This window comes from Rattus rattus, chromosome 3 (genome assembly GCF_011064425.1).
Source record: "Rattus rattus isolate New Zealand chromosome 3, Rrattus_CSIRO_v1, whole genome shotgun sequence".
Classification (NCBI taxonomy): Eukaryota; Metazoa; Chordata; class Mammalia; order Rodentia; family Muridae; genus Rattus; species Rattus rattus.
In genome coordinates this window covers 49,745,785-49,769,098 of record NC_046156.1, presented here as the reverse complement: position 1 = coordinate 49,769,098, position 23,314 = coordinate 49,745,785, and the positions used below count along the sequence as shown (strand labels likewise).

At 47.9% G+C, this 23,314-nt stretch overlaps 1 protein-coding gene and 1 non-coding gene across 3 annotated transcripts in view; one reads left to right on the top strand and one right to left on the bottom strand.

Moving 5' to 3' along the window:
• Window positions 1–23,314, bottom strand: part of Elapor1 (endosome-lysosome associated apoptosis and autophagy regulator 1) — a 74,920-nt gene that overhangs the window by 31,500 nt on the left and 20,106 nt on the right. For both annotated transcript variants that reach the window (XM_032897466.1, XM_032897465.1), the window contains exons 2-3: window positions 3,926–4,046; window positions 817–1,009 (exon numbers count right to left, since the gene is read on the bottom strand). In XM_032897466.1, coding sequence (XP_032753357.1) covers window positions 817–1,009; window positions 3,926–4,046 — 314 coding nt within the window. The remainder of the gene's footprint in view (window positions 1–816; window positions 1,010–3,925; window positions 4,047–23,314) is intronic.
• On the top strand, window positions 10,071–10,196 carry LOC116897628. The gene has a single exon (XR_004387608.1). It is a non-coding gene; the product is annotated as a U6atac minor spliceosomal RNA (small nuclear RNA).

Below are 23,314 nucleotides of genomic sequence, written 5' to 3'. Positions count from 1 at the left end.
AGAGGCAGAGGCAGAGGCAGAGGCAGAGGCAGAGGCAGAGGCAGAGGCAGAGGCAGAGGCAGAGGCAGAGGCAGAGGCAGAGGCAGAGGCAGAGGCAGAGGCAGAGGCAGAGGCAGAGGCAGAGGCAGAGGCAAAGGCACATAGTTCTTTGAGTTTGAGGCCAGCCTGGTCTCCAGGGCCAACCTTGTCTGCTTCCCCCCTACCTGGAGTCACCCTCTGAAACTGTAAGCAAGCCCCCAGTGAAATGCTTTCTTTATAAGTTGCCATGGCTCATCCCTTCACCCCAAGAGAAAGTAACTGAGACATGAGGTCTCAAGGGATTTAGAGGACCTCATTCCCAAGTCAAAGCTCTTACCCTACTCCATCCTTTCCAAACCCACAACAACATGTCAGGGGAAACTGGTTTTAGAAGTTTGGCACCAAGGACAGTGGTGCAATCAATACTTTAGACGCTGAGTTCTAATCAGGTTGATGAAGGTCACTCAAGATTCCACAGAGAAAATACAATTGTAGCTTTTGTCTTTAAAAACAAAAACAAAAACAAAAGCTTGCTGAGCCTTTAGATGCGTGTTGCCCTTCATCTACCTGCCTCTATTGCTTTTATGTTTCCTTCTCACAGATGTCCCTCAGTCAATGGTAAGCTTAGGTCAGAATGGCTCAAAGTAGCGGTCACATCTAGTAGTCCTTACTCCCACCCCGGCCGGCAGAGGGTGTGCCGACCTCCTCCCTCCAGCCTCAGGAGCATCACAGAACACTACCCAGAGTGCACCTCGGCCCCTTCCGCAGGAGACTTTGTGTTCTGTTTCCCAAACTCACGAAGTGCAGTTCTCGGTGGACTCTGAGATGCTGTCATCAACTTCCAAGTTGGCCGAGAGGCTGGCAAAGCCGTGAGGCAGCTCATCCCACTCGTCAAATCGGATGCCAGTGCCGAGGGAGTAGCGGCCCTCCGCGCACGGCTTGCAGGACTGGTCCTTCATGTCCAGAAATTCCCCGGCATTGCAAGAGAAAGCTGAAAGGCAGAGCAGGGACAAGGGAGGGGTGCTGAGATCACCGTGGTCTCTGGAGCAGGGATGGGGCTGAGGACAATCTAAAGCTGAGACCTTGGGGTCAGGAACTTGGGGTCTGGACCACTAAAGCTCAGGGCTAAGGAACGTCTGTGTGATATCTGTACGGAATAGTCAGAGAGACATCGGGCGGATTTGTGGTTTCCTGCGGAGAGACTGCCACTAAGAACTTTCTTTTCAGACTCTTAAGGCCCCACACTTGAGTGGTTAGGAGTTGCTGTGAACAGCTGGGCTGTGGTGGCACGCACCTTAATCCCAGCACTTGGGGAGGCAACAGCAGGTGAATCTCTTGAGCTCTAGAACAGCCTGGACTACACAGCGAAACAAACAAACGAACGAACAAAAAAGCATTGCTGTGAAGATTATAACAGTCCTGAAGGCTGCCCAACGAGGGGTGAATTCATTGTGTGTAACAAGTAGTATCTTTGAAAGCATAGGAAGGATTGTTGTGAGTTCAAGATCAACCTTGCCTATACAGCGAGATCTAGGCCAGCCAAAGCCACCCAGAGATACTATCTCCATTAAAAAAATAAAACAAAACAGCTTAGTAAAAATAGTTGTGTCTTAATAAAGCTAATTTTTTTTTTTTTAATAAAGAAAGGATTTAAAGTCAGGCAAAGTGGTGACTCTCCTGTAATCCTAGACCTGTTAAAAGAAAGAAAGACAGACAGATAGAGGGGGAGACATGGAGGGGGTGGGAAGGGAGAGAGAGGGAGAGAGAGGGAGAGACAGAGACAGAGACAGAGACGGAGACAGAGAAGCAAAGACTTCGGGTCAGGCAGGCTCTGCTTTGCTGGGACTTTGGGGCACATCTCTGATGACCAGTTTCCTTGAAGGTGATTCAGCTATTCTTAAAGCACTCCAGCCAGGAAGACGCTGGGCATTCTGGACCATGTAAGGTCCTTCAGCCTTCATTCCCCTTATCCTATGGCCTCTGTGTCTTCTTTTTCGATTCTATTATTACCAATGGAGCTGAGTTTCTCAGCCTCTGCTAAATCATTGTGATGCTTTCCTGACTGCCTGGTTTCCTGGTTTAGTTCATTCTATAGCCTTAGGTATCTTTCTACAACTATTAGTGTCTCTCTCTTAAAATAAGATGTTTATTATGTACACAACATTCTGCCTGCAGTTATGCCTATAGGCCAGAAGAGGGCATCAGATTTCATTATAGATGGTTATCCACCCCGTGATTGCTGGGAATTGAACTCAGGATCCTTGGAAGAGCAGTCAGTTCTCTTAACTGCTGAGCCATCTCTCCAGCTCCCTCCCCCTGTCTGTCTGTCTCTCTGGGTGTCTGTCTCTTTTTAAATAAGTGCTTGTTTTGTTTCGGTAGTGCATAGTCAGAATGGAACTATGCAGAGACATCAAACAGCCTGGCACAGCTTTTGGTTTATGGTATTGAGCTCTGGCCTGGCCTCCTGCCTTCTACAATTTTCCTGGACCCTAACTTTCCAGCCTGGCTTCCTGTCACACATTTCTCAACCCTGACGCCTTCTCTGTGCCGACTTCATGTGAGCCCAGCCCCCTGTGTCTCCACTTTTCCATGTCCAAGCATCTGCTTTGGTCCTCCTAGCTACTCCTTGTCATACACACCCTCAGTTCTCACTCTCTCACATTGTACTAACACATTATCTACCTGGTACCCTTGGGGCCCTGGGCTCCCCCAGAAAGTGACTGGCTCAGAGCGGGCACTGCCATCACAAGGAGCCGCATAAAGGTTTGCAGAAGAGATGGACTGCAATCTGTTCTCTCTTCTATGCCCTTAGTGTTTGTAGGCAGGACTCACCCAGCAGAAGTACATCATGTGCACACATAGTAGGTACTTACATATGCTAGGGGCTCACTAATGTCAACTGTTTCTGATCTCAATCATATCCATTCTTCAATGCTCAAACAGTGGGCTAAACTGGTGCTGGAATTTGCATATGCTTAATCTCCTCTGCGACTCCTTAAATAATCCCCGGAGTCTAGCTAGTCCCTGCTGTTTATTGCTATTCCCTTTGCATCCTACGGGAACAGGGCACTGGGGATGGTAAAGCCGTAAGGACAGGGTCAGAGAGGTGGGCTTGGAGCTACACTCACTGGCTTTCCGGTCACATGGTCACACGGTCTGCCTTTCCCGACAGTGGGAAGGACCTGGCTTCCTGACTTGATGGCCAGTGCAGTTTAAAGCCTGAGTCTGCACAAACTCCTTTTTAATTTGGTTTTCCTTCCAAGAACAAAAGCGAACTGGAATATTGCCTGATGACTGCTGGAGCTGGTAGGTTCGTGTCAGAGAGAAATACAGAGACAGGCAGAAAAGACAAATGAAGGGGGTGTGTGCACGAGTGCATCTGTGTGTGTGTGTGTGTGTGTGTGTTTTGTCAGGCATTCTTCTTCTTCTTCTTTTCTTCTTCTTCTTCCTTCTTCTTCTTCTTCTTCTTCTTCCTTCTTCTTCTTCTTCTTCTTCTTCTTCTTCTTCTTCCTCTTCTTCTTCTCTGTCTCTCTGTCTGTCTCTCTCTATCTCTCTCTGTCTCTCTCTCTGTGTGTGTGTGTGTGTGTGTGTGTGTGTGTGTGTGTGTGTGTGTGTGTGTTTGAGACAGGGTCTTTCTATGTAATCCTAGCCGTTCTAGAGCTCACTATGTAGGCCAGACTGGCCTGTAACTCACAGAGATCCATCTGCATCTGCCTCCCAAGTGCTAGGCTTAAAGACAAATAAAATTTCTGCAGCTGCACCACATTTCAGAAGGGTTGGGGGTGGAACTAAGGGGGAAAATCTGATGTCTGTGCTGTCAGGAAGAGCCTGGCTTGGATGACAAGAGGCTTAGGTTAGAGGTCAGAGCTAAGTATCAGGGAGACCCAGGAACAGGAAGGCTGCTTACAGCACTCGGTGCCCTTGACGGGGTCTGGGAGGCTGGTGCACAAGCCCGGGCTGTGTGGCACGGCGACCCTCCACCTGGAACCTGTGCTGTCACACGCTGTGTATTCAAAATGGTACTCTGACTGCAAGGGAAAGAACAGCGGGCAAACGGTCCATCATCAGAGATCAAACATCGACAGTTTTCTGCCCAGTGTGAGGGCTACTGACACCCTTTATTACAGTAATGGCCCAAGGACCCTTGCAAAGAGCAAAGTATCATGGTACCCCGTGATAACATGGCCCCTAGGATAACTACAATAATTTGGATCATTTTCCCCCACACCTACCTATAATCTAGTCACTTAGAATGTGTGTGTGTGTGTGTGTGTGTGTGTGTGATCCTCTTTGCTGTTGTGTATATCTAATGTCCCAAAGGATGGTGGACGGTAGGAATGGGGTAACTAAACAATCTGAGGCTGGCCCTGTAGCTCGGCTGCAGGGTGCTTACATCGCATACAATGATCACAGTTCTCAAAGTCATCCTTGGCTGTATATCAAGTTCAAGGTGAGCTCTGGCTACATAAGACAGTCAAAAAAAAAAAAAAAAAAAAAGCTAGAAGTAGGAGGAGTTCTTTAAGTCCAAATAGAATTTACGGACAAAGGACACCCCCCTAGGAGGCCTGCTCTTTTCTGGGATGAGACAGGAGTTTGAAGTGGGGAAGTGGGGAAGAGTAGATCTTGGGGAGGTGGGGAGGGATTAGAAGGAGTGGAAGGAGAGGAAGCTACGGTCAGGATGTATTATATGAGAGAAGAATTAAAAACGAAGAAGAGGACATTCTAAACTGAGAGCCCCCGCCCCCAGAACCAATAACAATTGTCACACAAGCTTTATTTTAGCTCTCCCTCTGCTCAAAAAGACTTTGAAGGTCCCAGTGTGTCACATAAATGTCATTTTACTCAGCAGGTGAGGCGCTGCCAGCACACGCACCTGTCCACTCTTAACTTCCCTGTGCAAGGGGCGCTCGCCTTCCAGCTGCTCTACCTGAACTAGAACAACAGGGTAACAAAGCACAGCCGCCAAATCAAGAGAAGTAAAGCAAGAAAAAGCAGAAAGCCTAAGCACGACTCACACTTGGAGACATAGCTAAGACGGCGAGCTAATACGGCGCCTTCAGTACCTTAGAGCCTCCCGAGAAACCTCAGAACTGATTGCTTTTGCTCTTCAAGTATTTCATGGTCCAAGTTATAAGTTATATTTGTGTTGCTGTATCTATAAGTGAAGCAGTTATGTCCCCCCTTCCATCCACACAAAAGAGCGATTCTACAGCATGAATGCAAGGAGCTGAGGCTGACTCGAGACAGGCTGAAGTCCACTAATCTGTCCTATCAGGAGGAAGAAAAGCTTTACTTTTTTTTCTCGTTTTTTTGTTTGTTTGTTTTTTTAGAAAAGCAGTCTTATCTATCTTAGGATATGTAACTTTTCCACTTAACATCTATAAAATCAAAGTGTAGAGATGGTAGGGGAAAAAAGGCATGGTGTCTTATTTTAACTGACTAGAACTCTTTCTTATGTGCTACCTTTATAAAATGGCCTGTCTCAGAAGTGGAGGGATCTCAGATTTGCTGAAATATAAATTCGAGCACGGTGTTTCCAAATCTGGGATTCCAGAAACTTAGTACAAAGAAGGAATAAACATAGGTTACATCTTCCTTTCCCTCCCTGGTAAACATTTGCTGAGTACACATTGTCAGCCCAGCATGTACAAGTTCGAGCTGGACCAGTAAGTTTGGCTTGGGCAGTAACCTGAACTTGACACATCGCCTTCAGGAAAACAACGAAGAATGGAAGAAGTTGGGAGAATCGAGGCCTTTATGTTTGTTTGTTTGTTTGTTTGTTTGTTTGTGACAGGGTCTCACAGCCCAGGTTGAATTGTGAACTGATTGTGTATTTATTTTTGTGTATATGGGAGTTCTGCTTGTATGTTCCTTTATGTACCACGTGTATTCCTCATACCCCAAGGGTCCAGGAGAAGGCATTAGGTCCTCTGGAACTGGAATTACAGATAGACAATTGCGAACCTGGGAATTGAACCCGGGTTCTCTAGAAGAGCAGCTGGTGATCTTAACTGCTGAACCATTCTCCAGTCCTGAGCTGTTTTTAAGAACTACATGGGTTTGTGTGTGTTTCTGTGTGGGTGCATGTACTACGCTGTACATGCGGAGGTTAGAAGACTTGAAGAACCTTCCACCATGGGAGTCTGCCTTAGTTAGAGTTAGCATTGCCGTGATGAGACACCGTGACCGAAGCAGCTTGGGGAGGAGAGGGTTTACTTGGCTTCCACAGCACTGTTCATCACTGAAAGAAGTGAGGACAGGAACTCAAAACAGGGCAGGAACCTGGAGGCAGGAGCTCATGCAGAGGCCACGGAGGATGCGGCTTACCAGCTTGCACAACGAGCTTTCTTCAGGAACCCACAATGGGTAGAGCCCTCCCATATCAATCACTAGTTATGAAAATACCCTACAGGTTTGCTGCAGCCTGGTCTTGTAGAGACTTGTCCTCAACTGCGAGCTCCTTCCTCTCTGATAACTCTAGCTTGTGTCAGGTTGACATAAAGCCATCCGGCATGAGGTCCCAGGGATTGAACTCGGGATGTCAGATTGGGCAGCAGATGCTTTCACTGAATGATCCAGCCTGGCCTTGGATCTCTGTGTAGCAAAGATAGCCTTAAATTCCTCGACCTTCTTGCCTCTGTCAGAAGCTGGGACTTAACAGATGTGCACCACCGTACCTGTCTTCTGAAGCCTAAATTTTACCAGAGTCTGCCACTTTGGATTTAAATATCTTACATATCGGTTTCACTAAGGAAAGAAAGACCATCAGGATGAGAATTTGTTTTGGCCTGAGCCACGACCTCTCAAGGCCTCTTTTCTTCATAGCTTCAGTCTTTCCTTGTATCAGATAACAAGCCCGTCACTGGGAGGTAAGGAGGCCGACTAAGCATATCTTGATTTCATTTCTAAAAATGACATTTTCAAAGAGGTCTTGCTGCAAGAATGAGGGTTAAGTAAAATCCACAGCATACATATTCAACAGAGATTTGGTAATGAGGCAGAAATGATTCTGTCCACGAACCCGACTGCCCTGGCTATCCCTATGGTACTTTCGCAGTTCCCAAACCCCATCTCCTGTGAGCTTCAGGGCTTCCTAGGCACACAGAGCACTGGTTGTTTTCTTCCTTGTGGAGTTGGCTGTCCATGGGGTGAAATGGCTTTGCTTGTCCAAGATCACACAGCCTGTAAGTCACTGAGCCCAACTCAGGCTGTCCCAGCAGGCGTCCTTTCCCACTTTAGTAGGTCTGACAAAACACAGACTCACATTGAGCCCAATTTCACAGCCAAGTCTAAAAATTAAATATGACAGTATCGGTGGCCTGTCAGCAGCCAAGCTCAGTTCTCTTCTGAGGCCTGAGAATTGGTGTGAAAATTGCTAATCTACTCAAGCAGATAATTTTAATTCACTCTAATTGCGTTTGGCCCTTTGATGGTACACGGGCCAAATCTATCCTTTTTCATTGGCTTTCATTCGGTGTCTCCAGGTGCTCTGAGGCTAAGAGATTTTTCTGGGAGAATGGTTGCTCTGAGCCTTAGAAAGTTTCCCTCCTAATGTGCGTTAATTTTCTCTGTGCCACTCGGGGAGGGTCACTGCACACGCAGGGTTGCTAGCTCTGTGGCAGCTGTCTGAAAACTGACAGGTTCGCCCGGTGCTGCTCAGTGTCCTGTGAGGACATGAGTTCCCCAAGGATATTAGTGACTTTTCTCATCGCTCTGGCCAAATGGCTGACAGAAGGCAACCTAAGGGAGGGAGGAGAGATTTGGGGTTGTGTCCTGGGAAGACATGGCAGTAGGAACGTGAGACTGCTTGCTCCCCTGTCAGTGGACCGGAAAGCACAGAAAAGGGAATGCCATCCCTCATCTGGCTTTTTCCTCCCCCTTCTTATTCACTCAAGGACCCCAGTCCATGTACTGTACCAGTCCCAGTCAGTGTGAGCACCGCCTCAGTCAATCCTGAAACATCTTCACGGATGTACTACCCAAAGGTGTGCCCCACTAATGCCCTGGGCATTTCTTTTCATTTCAGAGTCTTCTTTAACGTTATGTGTCTGAAACTGCAGATCATGCGGGTCCAGGGAATCAAACCCAGGTCCCCTGTAAGTGCAACAAGTGCTCTTAACCACTGAGCCATCTCTCCAGCCCCACATCCTAGGCTTTTCTTAACTCCATCAGTTTGGTGCAATTCATCATCAAACGAACAATATTTCAATGACTCAACCATCTACTTTTGAAAGTGTACAACCAGCACATGCCACAGATTAACAGAGGACACGCACGCGTGCGCACAGACACACACATGCACACACACACACACACACACAATTCTATTCAGCACAAAATGTCTTCCTCCATGCATATGTATGACACACGTCTCCAGTATCCAGCACAAAAAGACTGATTATTCCTTGTTCCTAGGAAATCACGAAAGGGTTTAGAAATTATTTCTTTTCTAAGTCTTTAATTAATCCGTGCTCTGTCCATCCCACACCACGAAGCCAAGTAGCACTCCTGGGCACTCAAGGAAGAAGAGAAGAAAGCCTTGAGGTTGCAGTTCTCTTTGCCTGGCACTGAACTATCTGCTGGAGGCAGCGACCTTCCAGGTTTAGAATTCACTCACACAATGTTTCTGTCATTGTTGTTCAGGTGTCAAACGGAAATTCCAGGCACAGACGGAAAAATATCAGCAGGTCAGGATGGGATTTCAATGGGAATCTACCCTTCTTGGGACAGAGATGCCTCTCAGTTGGTAAGAGTTTCTGCTCAGGGTTGGGGATTTTGCTCAGTGGTGGAGTGCTTGCCTAGCAAGTGCAAGGCCCTGGGTTCGGTCCCCAGCTCCGTAAGAAAAAAAAAGAGTTTCTGCTCTAGGATTCTGGCTACTCTTCCGGAGGATCACATTGGAGCTTACTACAACATGTGAACTTTGGTTCCAGACTGAATTTCTTCTTTTGCCCTCCATTGGCACCAAACACATGTGGTGCTTATTCAAACATGCAGGCAAAACACTCATACACATGAAATAATTTAAATTTTTAAAATATTTTCTGACAAGGCAGAAACTATTATTTTAATGAATCAATCAATCAATCAGTGTGGTGCTGGGGAATGAGCCCCGGGAGCTGGAGCTTGCTAGACAAGTGTTCCACCTAAGCGATGTTCTCAACCCCTTAACAGTTTTACAGAAGAATTCCAAGAGGTGGAAGTCACTTGCTCCTTATAGCCACAGAGACCCAGCCATTTGAATTGGAGTCTATGGGTAAGGCTGCCCGTGTTTATGAGCAGCCAGTACATGTTTCTATCACACTTAACGTGTGTCTGGGCCTCAACACTGGCTCTCAAGATGCTGGGGACTTGACAAGGAAAGTGTTTCACAGATCTCTCAAACAAGGGCCATAGCTGTGTGGACTAGGAAGGCTGGACACATGCTGTAACTTTATAGAAACCACCTCAGCAGTGGACATATGCTGCTGCAGCCTGCCTAATGTCACTACAGCCCCCTTCTCTGGAAATGGTGGCCCCTTTAGGAAGGTTTGGCACCAGGTGGACAGCCTTGATGGGACTGCTGAATGAGGTGGCTCGCCTACCATGGGACTGCACATAGCCCACACCACACCATCTGATACTCTCCTAGAACAGGTGAGAGACAAGATGAAGGGAGCAAGGGCATCTGGTCACTGAGTAGGAGCCTGAAGTGGGTTGTTACTGAGTCAGGGACAGGACAGAGAGTGGAACTGCTGTGGAGAAGCAGTCCTTCTTCCCAGTTCTGCCTGGCCACGGCCCCGCCCATTGGAGTCCACAGAGGTAAAACAGTTATACTAAGAGAAAGAACCTAGTCAGAAAGGGAAGAATGCTGGATGAGTTCACATCTAGCGGTGCCCTGAGTAGTTGGGATCAGAAAGACAGCAGAGCTGCATCTGTCGAGGGACGAGATAGAGAAGAGTGGTTGTGTTCATGGAGACGGTTCCACGAGACAGATCTGTGGCGTGCTGATGACAATGCAGCAGTGTGTGTGTCCTTAAAGCTAGTGAGCAGAGCACTTATAAATGGCTGATTTGGTGGTGTATGAAGGAGGGAAGGTTAGCACTCCCCTTGTCAAGGATGGAGGAGACCCTTGAGCCTAACAACATGCACACTGTTAAGGCACTGCCACCATGGTTTGTGGCACCTAACCACTGTTTTTGTGCAGCTCGGTGGTCATGTGGGTCCCTCAACAACCAGGGCAGGGGCTGTCCCTAAAGCTGTTGTCTGTCTGTGGATCCTGTTCCCCTAGCTAGGCTGCCTTGTCTGGCCTCAGGGGGAGAAGATGCACCTAGCCCTGCAGAGACTTGATGTGCCAGGGGTCGGGGATACCGGGGAAGCTTCCTCCCTCTCAGAGGAGAAGGGGGGATGAGCGAAGGAACTGTGGGGGTGGGTAGGGGAACAGCAATGGTGAGGTCAAGTGAATAAACAAATTAATGTTTTCCATTAATGGCTATTTTGGTGGCTGAAGAAATGATCTGACCCTGATCACCAGCTGCTCTTCCATAGGATCTGGGTTTGACCCTGCACCCACGTGCAGCTTGCACTGGCACACCACACGCCGCCTGTAACTCCGGTTCTAAAGAATCAGACGCCGTGCTCTGCCTCTCCAGGCATCAGGCCTAAAGGTGGTGCATAGACACACGTGCCCGTAAAACACACACATAAATAAAAATGGCTAAGACGGTAGATTTTGCTGTGTGTAAAACTGGAAAAAACTACATTTAAAAAATTACGGTAATTTATTTGTGTGCCACCGTGTGCATGTGCGTAGAGGCCAGAGGACAATCTTCGGGAGTCAGTCCTCTCCCACTCCCGTGTGGGTCGCAGGGATTGAACTCAGGTCCTCAGGTTTGGTTGAAGGCACCTTACCTGCTGAACCCTCTCACCGGCCCTGTACTCTCAGTGGGGGACAGGGGACATAATGACTGGTGTGATAACACAATCCTGTAATCCCAACACTCGGGAAGTAGAGGGGGAAAGATTGCAAATTCAAGACTAGTCCGAGGTATATTTTAAAAACTTTACATTTTAAATGGGTTATGCCATAGGCCAGAGAACGTGCCCAGCCTCAGGTTAGTCTATCACATAGGCCTTCTGGTGGAAATCCGATTACCTGGCAGTCTAAATGCAAGAAACAGCTCCAATTATTTTAGGGAAAAATGTATTTTCAGTTACCAGTCTACTGACCGAACTCAAAAGGACACCAAGCGGGAGCAGTGGAAGGCAGCTGCACATCGTGTGCGATTACTGCCTATGCCCCTGTAGCGGTGACTCCCTGAGGTGTACCAGATTGTTATTAAGACATTTCTCAAAGCATTTTTGTTGCAACTGTGAAAAAGAAGAGGAGGAGGAGGAAAATTAACTGCTAAAAATGTTTTGTTTTCGAGCATTCCATTCCTTTACAATTAAAACATTTAAACTCTGGCAATTTCGGTGCCATGGGCCGCCAGGTCTTTGGCATCTAGGGAGACGCTCTCAGCAGTATGAGTCTGAAGCCCGCCCGGGATCTGAAAGAGTTCCAGTTTTCACAGAGAGGATAGCTGTACAGTGTGCTGATGAGAATGAGGTGGAGAGGAGACCGGTCATAAAATACATACAAAGGAATGTAACTGCTATTCCGTGCTCTTGTATGCCCCACTACTATCTCCACCCCCACCCCTATTCCCCACCTCCACCCCCTTCCCTACCTCTCCCCCTCCCCCCACTCCTTCCACCATTTCCTAGGCAGAAGCTCTTGATGCCTAAGGACTCTGCCAAAGACAGGAACACCTCTCTAACGCCAAGGTGACGTTAACCACTGAACGGCACTGCTTCTTTTCTGACTCAGAGAGGTTTGAAAGCTGTGGCAAGCAGGCCTCCAAAGACACTTAGCGTTGCTGTTAGAAACAGAGGACAGATGGCCGGCAGAAATGCCTAAGGGACAAGACTAGATGGCCTGTTGACAGTGGGGCATCCCATCCTATCCTCCTTCCTGACAGGGCAATCCTCCAGCAGGGCTGCCAAGGGTGCTGTTTACAGATGGCCTGGGCTGGCAGCAGAGTCAAAAGGCCGGCAGGGGGCCGGGTGTGACGACTTAATCAGGGAAGTGTTTGCAGGACAGGCATGGGAGCTGCGTCCAATGTGAGACCAGGAACCCACTTAAAATCCAGGCACATGCATGAAATTCTTAGAGAATCAATAAAAATATTGTAGATTGTTTAAAAAGCCAGACATCTAATCATAGAACTGGGGGATGGAATCCAAGGATCCCTGGGCTCACTGGCTGCCTTGTCTAGCTGAGTAGGTGAGCTCCAGGTCCCCTGAGAGACCTGACTCAAAAAATGAAGTGGAAATAAATCAAGGAAGACGCCAGTGTCAGTCTTTGGTCACAACAATGCATAGACATGTGCAAATGCACATATATACACATGCTGTACAGGTAGGTAGATACATACATACATATACACATACATACACATATATATACATACACATTATGTAATAACAATTTTTAAAAAGAAAATATAGATTTGCTATAAGTCCACTAAGAAAAAAATAATTCATCCCATTCCCAATTTTATTTATAAATCTTTAAACCAAAGCTGGCTTTCAGTTGGTCACAGCAAGGATCCTGTCTGAGACCCAGAAGCGGGTCATTTTTCAATGTATCAAACTCCCCGAAATGTGCATTGCATGCTGGGTGAAAGGTGGCCTGGGAGAAGTAGCTTTGCTATTTTGTTGTCTGTCTGTCTTTCCGGATTATTTTTCTGTATATGCAAATGCTGTGTGGGGTGAGGCGGTGATGGGGACTGGACTCTGCGGTCCTTGCACGTGCTCCACCAGCGAGCTACATTTCCAGTCTTCTGGGTGCGGCTCAGTGGAGTGGGTGCTGGGCACGCACAGGGCCCTGGCTTTGTCCCTAGGACGCAAACAAGTACAAGTGAAGACCCTGCAGGATGCACATGTTCAGACCCTGCATGACGTGTTCAGACCCTGCAGGATGCACGTGTTCAGACTGTTTCGGTTGCCCCCAGGCGGCTGAGAGTGTTTCTCCGTCTTTAACGATTCTGTACCATTCTAACGTTGCTGGACAGTGAGTCTCATCCAGAGTTCCCTTGTTTTAGTCTGCACTCCCGTGATGGCGCCTGAGTCTCCTGTTGCCTTTGGACAGAGTCCCCGGAGTGGAACGATCAGGTTCAAGGTGATGAGCTTCTGTAAAACTGCTGTGCAAGGGAAACTTCCAGGGGGGATAGACATCCCTGTAAAACGTGTTTTTGTTTGTTGTTTTGTTTGTTTGTTTGTGAGACAGTGTCTATGTAGCCCAGGCTAGCCTTAGACTTGTGACATAGCTGAAGATGTGAAAACTTCATTATGGTGAGATCCAAGTTTGTGTCTTTACAATTATTTCTGAGACGAGGTCTTGCTATGTGGCCTAGGTGGGCATCAGCCTACCTCCTGGTTCCTCGAGGTGGAAGTATGGACGGATGCCGCCACGTCAAGCTTTTAAATATATATTTCCAGAAGTTAAAGTAGTGCACTGGGCCCTGTGCGCCCATTGCCGTCCTAATCCTTTCCAGTTTCTGCCATGGTTGCTTCAGCCACTCACTCTCCCCACTGGAGACTATTTTATACACATCCTACTACTCCTTCACTGTTAAATGTACAACATACATACATACATACATAATACATACATAATACATACATAGACATACGTGATGCATAGGTCCCAACCACGTCATTTAGTGGGTGATGCTATTGAATTAAACATTAACAGCTACCGAGAGGTTGCTGGTGAGAGCTTCCCCTATCCTGCGGGAGAATCTGGAACCAGGCAGGAGTCTCCCCTTCTGAGTCTTTGAATCCCAAAGCCAAGGTTGTGTGGTCCCAGTCGCACCAGGAAGCAGACATGCAGGGCCAGGGTTTGTCTTGGCTGGCCTCAGGGTTCTTCAGAACAGGTTCTTAAGCAAACCTGAGTTATTGCTGGAACCAATCGTGACTATAGCCTTGGGTTCTGAGGAAGGACACTTCCTGTCCCTCTGACACCCAGGTCATTCCCCCCTCCTCACAGAGTCCCTGAAAAGAAGTTCCTTTGGACATAATAGATGTTTCAAGTGTCAAGAGCTGGGGACACGGGCCAGTGTGTAGTAGTTGCTTCTTGGATCCCGTGGATTAACACCAGGTAATGGCAGCCTTCTGTTTCCTCTCAGTCCTTCCACTCTCTGTCAGGAGGACTTGCTGTTTACCGAGAAGTAGGAATAAACTCACTCTGCTCAGAAACTTGGAAAAAGTCAGAGAAACGTCACCATTTGAAACGTCAGTCCTCCTCCTCCTGAGTCTTCAAGCACAGTGCCAGCCGGATGCTTTCCTGGATGACCTTTATTCTTTTTGCACCGGGATTGACCCAGCTTGAGTTGTGGTGTGTGGTTGGGTTGAGGCTCTGGAGCGAGGCAACCTGAATTCCCTTGTTTGTTGTGAAGGCGGTGGCGGGAGGATCTTGGCCTATTCTGTAGCTTGCCAGACTGGAAGTGGGGGAGGGAGGGCAGCCACCTGCCTCCCCATCCCCACCCGTTTAGGACCACCTATACATCAGTACTCTATCAGTCTGTTCACCGAAACTTCCTGGACAGTGTGTGTTTGGGCCTCTCCATCATCTTCCCTTTTTCAGGGCTTAGTGTTCTAAGTATTAAGTTACTTACTGATGCTGGGGCGATGGCTCAGCGGTTAGAGCACCGGTTAGAGGACCTGAGTTGGATTCCAAAAACCCACATAAATGATGGCTCACGCCCACCTATAACTCCACTTCCAGGGGAGCTGATGCCCTTTAGTCCACAGAGGGTAACAGTCACAAGCTTAGTGCGTAGAAATACATGCAGGTAAAGTATTTACACACACAAACAAATGAATCTAAAAATAACTTATTTATCCCATTTGTTAGATGATAAATTTCCCACAAGATATGGTTCTTAGCCTGTGGTTTACAGATCGCTTCTGTGCATGACGGCAGTCAGAATTCCGCCATGTGTGTTTTCCTGCAGTCTCATACTTTCTGTTAACTTTATTGCCACCTCCTCTCTACACAGAAAAACATGTAACCGTGTAATGATGGATCAGAAGTTTGAGGTCCTTTAATATTTTACTAAACCAAGGCTATAATACTTTAACCAGGAGAGACCAAGGATTTGCCCCGTCAAAGAGAAGTAGAAAGCTGTCTTTTTAATTGGATTACATGTTTATACTTCTTCGTAGGTGAAATTCTGTTTACACTGAAGGATTTGCACTTCAGAACAGTTAAGCTGCCAGGGTCTTTTTGAGACAAGGCTGACTATGAACACCATTCTGGCCCTCCTGTCCTGTCAGTGGTAGGATTACAGGCGTGTACCATCATGCCCGTTTTAAAATTAGATTTTATATCTGTTTGTGCATATGTGTGTATGTGTGTGTGGCGTGGGGATGGGAGTGTATACCTGCCATGATGTCCATACGGAGGTCAGAGGACCGCTTGAGAAAGTCAGTTCTCTCCTTCCAGCCTGTAGCTTTCTGGGATTGAATTCAGTTTGTCAGGCTTGGAAGCAAATGCTGAGCCCCATGCTTGGTTTTATGTGGTGTGGAGAGCAAAGCCAGCTTCAAGCATGCTAGGCAAGCATGTTACTGCCAACGGAGCTCCATCTCATCCCAGAGTACCAGGGTCTTTACGTGAATGTTGGGCACCAAAGGAGACTCACAGGGTTAAGGCCGCCTCAGGGCTTTCCTCTGAGTGCCTGAGTGACCAGTTGTTTCCTCTGCTAATATATAAGACCTCCTCCCTTCACAGCGAGCACCAGACCCAGGAGCTACTAAGCAATAGGTCTCAAGCTAGCTGGTCCCAGCCAGCTGTCCTCTACTGTGTGAGGTTGCCTAGCAACGTGGTACCAGGATTACTGGGATCCCAGGTTAAGGAATCTGGGAGAATCTTGGCCTTAGATTACTGATTCTTAGCATTGTTCTTTTCTGCTCTGGGTTTCTGGCTTCTCCTTTGACCCAAACCCAAAAGAGATCCCTCCCAGTCACGCCAGAGACACACTACACAAAGCAGGTATTTGGTTCCTCCATGCCCTGGGCCAGGCTGACACTGTTCCATCTGTCTGTAGTAGCATGGACTGTCTTTCCTGAGCATAGCCTCGGCTCCTGGGAGGCACTGAGCAGTCACATAAGGAAGATAATAAGGAGCTAACCAATGAGCTTATGTGCTGGGCACTTGGCTGGCTTCTGATGCATCATTAGTCCTCACAGCTCTCCCGAAGTCTTGTTGATTTAGTCGGGCTGCCTGACTTTCTGATGGTTTGTATATGCTCGGCCCAGGGAGTGGCACTATTAGAGGTGTGGTCATATTGGAGTAGGTATGACACTGTGGGTGTGGGCTTTAAGACCTTCTTCCTAGCTGCCTGAAAGCCAGTCTTCCACTAGCAGCCTTCAGATGAAGATGTAGAGATCTCTCAGCTCCTCTTGCACCATGCCTGCCTGGATGCTGCCATGCTCCCTCCTTGATGCTAATGGACTGAACAGCCAAACCTCTAAGCCAGCCCCAATTAAATGTTGTCCTTAAAAGAGTTGCTTTGGTCATGGTATCTGCTCACAGCAGTAAAACCCTGACTAAGACAGAAGTACTGAGACACTTTCCTATTGACAGTGACAGTTCCCTCCCCTGGGTCTCACTGAACTATTGTTCCCCCAAATCCAGAGTGATTCCCCACCCCCCTCGTAGAGTTTACTGCCTTCAAACACACTTTATAACCTAGTTGTCCAGTGTCTCAGCACCATGCTAGATCAGCTTCGAGCTCCATTGGACATGACTGTTTATTTTGTCCCCAGGCGTAGCACAAATGTCTGGAATATCAACAGACACAGCAGCTGGCCGTAAGGATTTGTTGAATGACTGAATGGCAGAGCTCTGGAGCTGTGCAAGGTGATGGGATTAGAACCTAGAGGTCTGGATCCTGCTCTTGTCCTACCACACCACCCTGCAGGGCTGTGGGTCCATCTCCCGAGTCTATAAATTGGGTACGTCACACACTCTGCTAAGAGGATGAAACAGCCCACTCCACACCTCAAAATCTGGCAACAACCATCTCTGAGATGATTGCAAGAGTCTGTTCAGGAAGGTTCTTGGAAGCTGAAATTTTAAAAGTAGGTGAAAGGGGGACGAAGATCACAGAGGGTAGAACCCTTGCCCACCCAGTGTGTGTGAGGCTTATGTTCAACCTTCTGTACAGAAGGGGGAAAAAAAAGGAAGGAAGAAAAGAATAAAAGAAAAAATCTGTGTCTTCCTAGGACTAGGATGGGGACCCTATGGAGCACTCGGACTTCTGGTGACCCTGTCAGGGAGCAAGAGCAAGAGAAGGAGCCCTTGACTTTGCTGCCTGTCAGCGATGGCCTGCAGGGACAGCCTCCTCTGCGTCACTGGGTCTTCCAGCCCCGATTCACCTCTTCTCTCACCCGAGTCTTCTCATACATATGAAATAACATCTGTCTCCCCCCTCCGTTTTTCACCCCAGCAGCCCCCCAAAGCTAATCTCTCACAGACAAAGGCTGGCTGCTGACACCCGGTAACTGCGGCCAGGTGGTCAGGTGCAAAGGGCTTTTCAGTGCCAGCTGTAAATATCCCTGGGATTGAAAAGGCTTTGTCACCAAGGAACGAAATGCCACTTTAGGAAACCGCATCGTTTTCTGACAGGTGAGAGGAGGGCACACATCTGTCCAGGGCGTGGGGCTCCCCGAGACTGAACTTCAAAGATGGGTTTCTCTTGCTTTTTAATGAGCACAACGTGTTCCATTTGATTGTTTTTGCCTGAACTTGTAACCAGACCTGTGAACACTGGGCCAAGGAGGGCCTGGCTCTCACAAACCTGTCCAAGGACGTGGCCTGTCTGGATGTCACCTGTCTCAGATCGAGAACGGTAACATGGAGAACACTTGTCTACAGATACAAGTCAACGGGGCTTTAATTCCACTACGGTTGTAGCAAATAATTCCCAGTTGCAATAACCCCACAACAGAAGACTATTCCCCATACTAGCTTCCCTAGATCCCCAAGGACACCCGTATGTGCTTTCAGGTTTCCTCAAACTTTTTTAAAAAATTATTTTATTTTTAAAATCAAGTATAGGTTCTCAGGGCCGAGAACTATAGTGGTTTGGTGGACTGTTTGCCTGGAACAAACACGGACTCTAGGCAAACAGGGTTCAACCACCAGGTGTCATGGCAGAAGACAGAAATATCACAAGTTCAAGGTTATCCTATACCACACAGTTTGGGTTTGAGGCTAGGCTGGGCTACATAAGACACCTTTAATCCCTAGGGCTCAGAGAGGCAGAGGCAGTAGGATCTCTGTGAGTTTCAGACCAGCCAGGACTGTGCGGTGAGACCTTGTCTCATAAACAAAACGATAAATCTGCAAAAAGAACAACAGTAAGAACAAGCATAGACAAGCAAATAGCAACTTTAAGTTCTCAAACGTGAAAGGAAACAGACATTTCGGGTGTTCCCTAGGACACTACCAACCTCCCCCACCACAGCGGATGAAGCAATGAATGCATCTTTACCGCTCAGATCCACTGCTGCCCTTGGTGTCACGTGGATTATGTGCTCTTTGTCTTGTGTATGACGCTGTGTCCACTGTATAGAATCATATATATGATGCCACATCATACACAGTGTTGCTGCCTTGGCTCTGTCCACCCCTTCCTCCCAACCACCAGGTCTTCTCTGTCTTCACAACTTTGCCTTTTCTGGTCACAGAGATGGAGCTGTAGGGTGCGGCCTTCTCAGGGCGGCTCCTTCCCTCTGTTGTACGCACTCGTGTTCCTGCTCCATTTGTTTACGGCTGGACAGATCAACTTGGGGTAATTAATATTCTGTTGTCATTGGATGCTACTCCGAGGAACTAATTTGTGTTCAATCCCCAGCATCACATAAAACAGACATGGCGGTGCACACCTGCGACCTCGGCACTTGGGTGGCGGAGGCAGGAGGATCACAGGGTCCAATCAAAGTCATCCTTGGCTACGTAGTGAGTTTGAGCCCAGTCTGAGATATATAAAACCCTATCTCATATCTTCCTATGAATATTCAAAGTATTCTGCCACCCTCACATCCCACCAGCCCACCTTGGTCCCCTTTCACAATCCTTCCTGATGCTGGCCCAGGTTCCTTGAGAAGAACAACAGGCCATCAGGGATCGACGGTTGCCACACTGGGTTGCTGCTTCACAGGCCAGGAGCAGGCTTAGACAGTGCGGGCTTAGTGACGCCGCTGCCTTGATTCCGGTTTCTGATTGACAACTTTGAACGTCTGTGCTTGGCCTGCAGCAGATGCTCCACAGTTATTCTGAAACATTTCATGTGATTTGGGAACGGGATGAGGCCTTTAATCCACTCTGACTCAACGCAGATGTTCTTGGTGTAACACTGCTCCAAGTCAGTGGTTCTCAACCTGTGGGTCAAGACCACCTACAGGGTTACATCCCGGCTATCCCGAATACTAGATATTTATATTGCAATTTAGAGAGTAGCAAAATTACAGTTATGAAGTAGGGACGAAAATAATTTTGACTTCGAGCGTCACCACAACATGAGAAACTATATTAAAGGGTTGCAGCATTAGGAAGGTTGAGAACAATGGTTCTAACAGGGCTGGCTGGGGGTGTAGTTGAGAAACAGGACACTTGCTTAGCACATGGAAAGCCCTGAGTTAGATCCTCAGCACCACAAAAACGAATTAATTAACTAATCCATTTCAAACAATAGGGAGTTCTATGTAATGAAAAACAGAAGCTGGGTGGGAGAGAGAGCTCAGTTGGTAAAGTATTTGCCTTGTGAGCATGAAGACCTGAGTTAGATTCACCTCAAAAAACGCTGAGTGTGGCAGACTGTGCTTAGTTTCCCGGGCCTGGGAAGACAAAGACATCTGGGAAGACAAGCCCAGAGGTTGCTTGGCCCGTCAACCTAACCAATTGGGCAAGTTCTGGTGAGAAACAATGTTTCAACAACAATAACAACAACTAAACAAACAAAAAAGCCCATAGGTACTGCCTGAGGGAAGAAACAGCACCTGAGTTTGTTTTCCCTCTATGCATGCACAAGTAAGCATGTATGCATACACATACACACACACACACACACACACACACACACGATGACCCCTGCTCAGTGTGCCCTGTGGATGCTGACGTGGTGCACCTCAGCATGCCCATGGGAGTCTGCCAAAGCTGTCGTGACAGCACCCCAATCTGGGTGGACTTAAACCACAAGCTTTTGCTGTCTCTCAGTGCAGGGGGCAGGAGAGATGACTGAAGCTGACAGGGAGAATATGTCCTACATCCCTGTCCCAGCTTGTGGTGACCGCCAGCACTCTGGGGTGTTCCTGGGTCTGTTACAGCATGACACTGTGTTTTGGCTTTTTTTAGTCAGTGTCTACCTGTAAAACCAGGCTGGCCTAGAACTGATAATCCCTCTGACTCAGCTTCCTGAACGCTGGGATTACAGACAGGTGCTACCATACCTGGCAACACTGTCCTCACACAGCACTTTAACTGTATGTACCTCAAAACCCAAAGTGCCCCAGCCCTTCTTAAGAACGTCAGTCAAGGGTTGGGGATTTAGCTCAGTGGTAGAGCGCTTGCCTAGCAAGCGCAAGGCCCTGGGTTCGGTTTTCAGCTCCGGAAAAAAAGAAAAAAAAAAAAAAGAATGTCAGTCAAATTAGGTCCCACCCTAAGGATCTCACTTGAACTTCATCTGCAAAGACCTTGTCTCTAGATCAGGTCACACTGGGGTACACTCTGGATACACTATGATTCACAGAAATATTTGAAGGAGATGAGTGACCTCATTACAGTGCCCATAAATCACGTTTTCTATCTAGACAGAGAGATGCAAGGTTCTCGGCTCTGTGCTGTGAGGTGTAGCAATGGCGTCTTAGATGGAAAAAAAATGAAAATTGAAAAGATCAAATCAGGGCCAAGCATATGGCTGTAATCCTAGCATTTAGACAGAGGCAAGAGAATGTTGCCTGCCTGGAGTTGACAGTGGCCGTGGAGTTAAACTGACACTGTCCCGTTTTTCTTTTGAGTGTCCTATGCAATTGCAGGGTTTCCAGGGACTTCCACTCCTTCTCTGACTCTTGTATGTTTTTTTACACACACACACACACACACACACACACACACACACACACACACACCATTTCAAGTACTCTAAGCCACACTCATCACATAGCTAGAGACGACCTTGACCTAATCTTCCTGCCTCTGTCTCCCAAGTGCTGGGATCACAGCCCCGAACCAAGACACACAGCTGGGCCTGGGCCCAGGGCTCTGTGGCAAGTGCTTCACCGATTACATCACAGCTCCAGCGCCCACTGTGTGGCTGTCTTTTTCATGCTGGTCTCACAAACCCCAGCTGGCCTCAGACTGGATATGTAGTCCAGGCTTGACCCTCCACTATGTTTGTTTGTTTCTTTCCAGAGCTGGGGATGGACCCGGCAACTTGTAAACTCAGCATTTCTGCCTCTGAGGTACAACACAGCACTATTTTTGAAATGAAAAGGAGGGAGACAAAAGAGCTTAGAGGCAGCTCCTTGAATCAGAACTTCCTCTAGGTTTCTTCCATAAATGGTGAGACCTCCTGGGAGGCAGCCCTTGAGGAGAAGGCCCCATTCAGCCACAGCTTTTGCTTAGGATAAGACAGCCAGAGTATGGGGCTGGCGAGACGGGAGGATCCAGGTTCAGTTCCCAGGACCCTATACAGTGGCCCTCTGTAACTCCTGTTCCAGGGCATCTGAATCCCTGTTCTCACAGGGGCACACCTGTCAAGCCCAGATGGACAAGCAGACATACTACGGCCATACACATAAAATTAAGAAAAAAATTTAAAGGCAGCAATGGTGTTATTCAAGCTGGCACAGGCCTTCAGGCTGTGGCGGTGGAGGAAGGACTGACCGAGCTCTACACAGATCAGCTATGATGAGAGCAGCAGATGCTGGGCAGGCCGAGCAGGCATCCTGTCTTATCAGTAAGCCAACAGGATGGGCCATACGTGACAGCTGTTCGCTGGGCAGATGTTTGCTTTGTGTTAAACAGAGGGCTGGGCTCTGGAAGCCTTGACTAGGTTTTTTTTTCTTTTAGGAACCAGGAGAACATTGTTTGCCAGGAAGGCCTCTATCGCTGAGCTGTACCCCTAACTCAGGAACAATATGGTTTCATTCTATAGTTGCTGTTTTCCTCTTTGTCTTTCTCTCATTTTGTTCTAAAGATAGGCTCTCATGTAGTGCAGGATGGACTTGTACTAGCAAAGCAGCCAAGGGTAACCTTGAACTCCTAACCTTCCCCAGCCTCATGAGAGCTGACATTACAGGGATGCACCACCAGGCCTGGCCCACAGCCTAAGTTTTGAAAGATGCCACTTTTCTTCGTGGGAGTTTTGGCGGTGAGAGAGAGTAGCATCCAGACTGCATGCAATAGAGAGAAGCCAGAATCCTTAAAACTCTGGAAAAGACTGGTTCAAGACCTAGAGCCAGGCCTGCACACTGGCCTCTTATGGAGAAGGGTAGGAAGTTTTCGGGGCAAAAACCTGAAAGCATCTGAGGCTAAAGCCACGGGGGGGGCCCTGCCCCTGCTCCACCCTCAGTCTTCTTGGCAAACTATAGTATTATCCTCCATGCACAGGAGAGGTAGGAACCTCTGGTGGAAGCAGTTTTATAGAAAAGAACAAAGAATGGAGTGTGTGTGTGTGTGTGTGTGTGTGTGTGTGTGTGTGTGTGTGTGTACGTATGTACGTATGTATGTATGTATGTATGTATGTATGTATGTATGTATATGTATATGGAGGCCATAGATGAATGTTGGGTGTCATCTTCAATAACTATCTGTTAGATTGCCTCCTCCCAGTGACCTAGCAAGGCTTATGTCATCATCTGCTGCCATTACCTGCCACAGCCAGGTACAGGCCATGTATAAAGGACTGCTCACCACCCCAATTCTCTCTCTGTTTCCACGTGTTCCCAGCCAGTCTCTCTCTCCCCCATTCTGTCCTTCTCTGTCCCCTTTTCTCTGCCCTCATGGCTCTACTCCTTCTCCAGGCCCTCACTCTCCATCCCTTCCCCCAAATAAACCTCCTTTATACCAGATCTGTTGCATGGCATAATTACCCAGGGGGACATCTTGGCATGGGCCTGCCCGGTACCCCCTCACTACATTATATTTCGTAACACTGTCCACCTGATTTTTCTGAAACAGAGCTGTCGATGACCTGGAGCCTGCTGATTT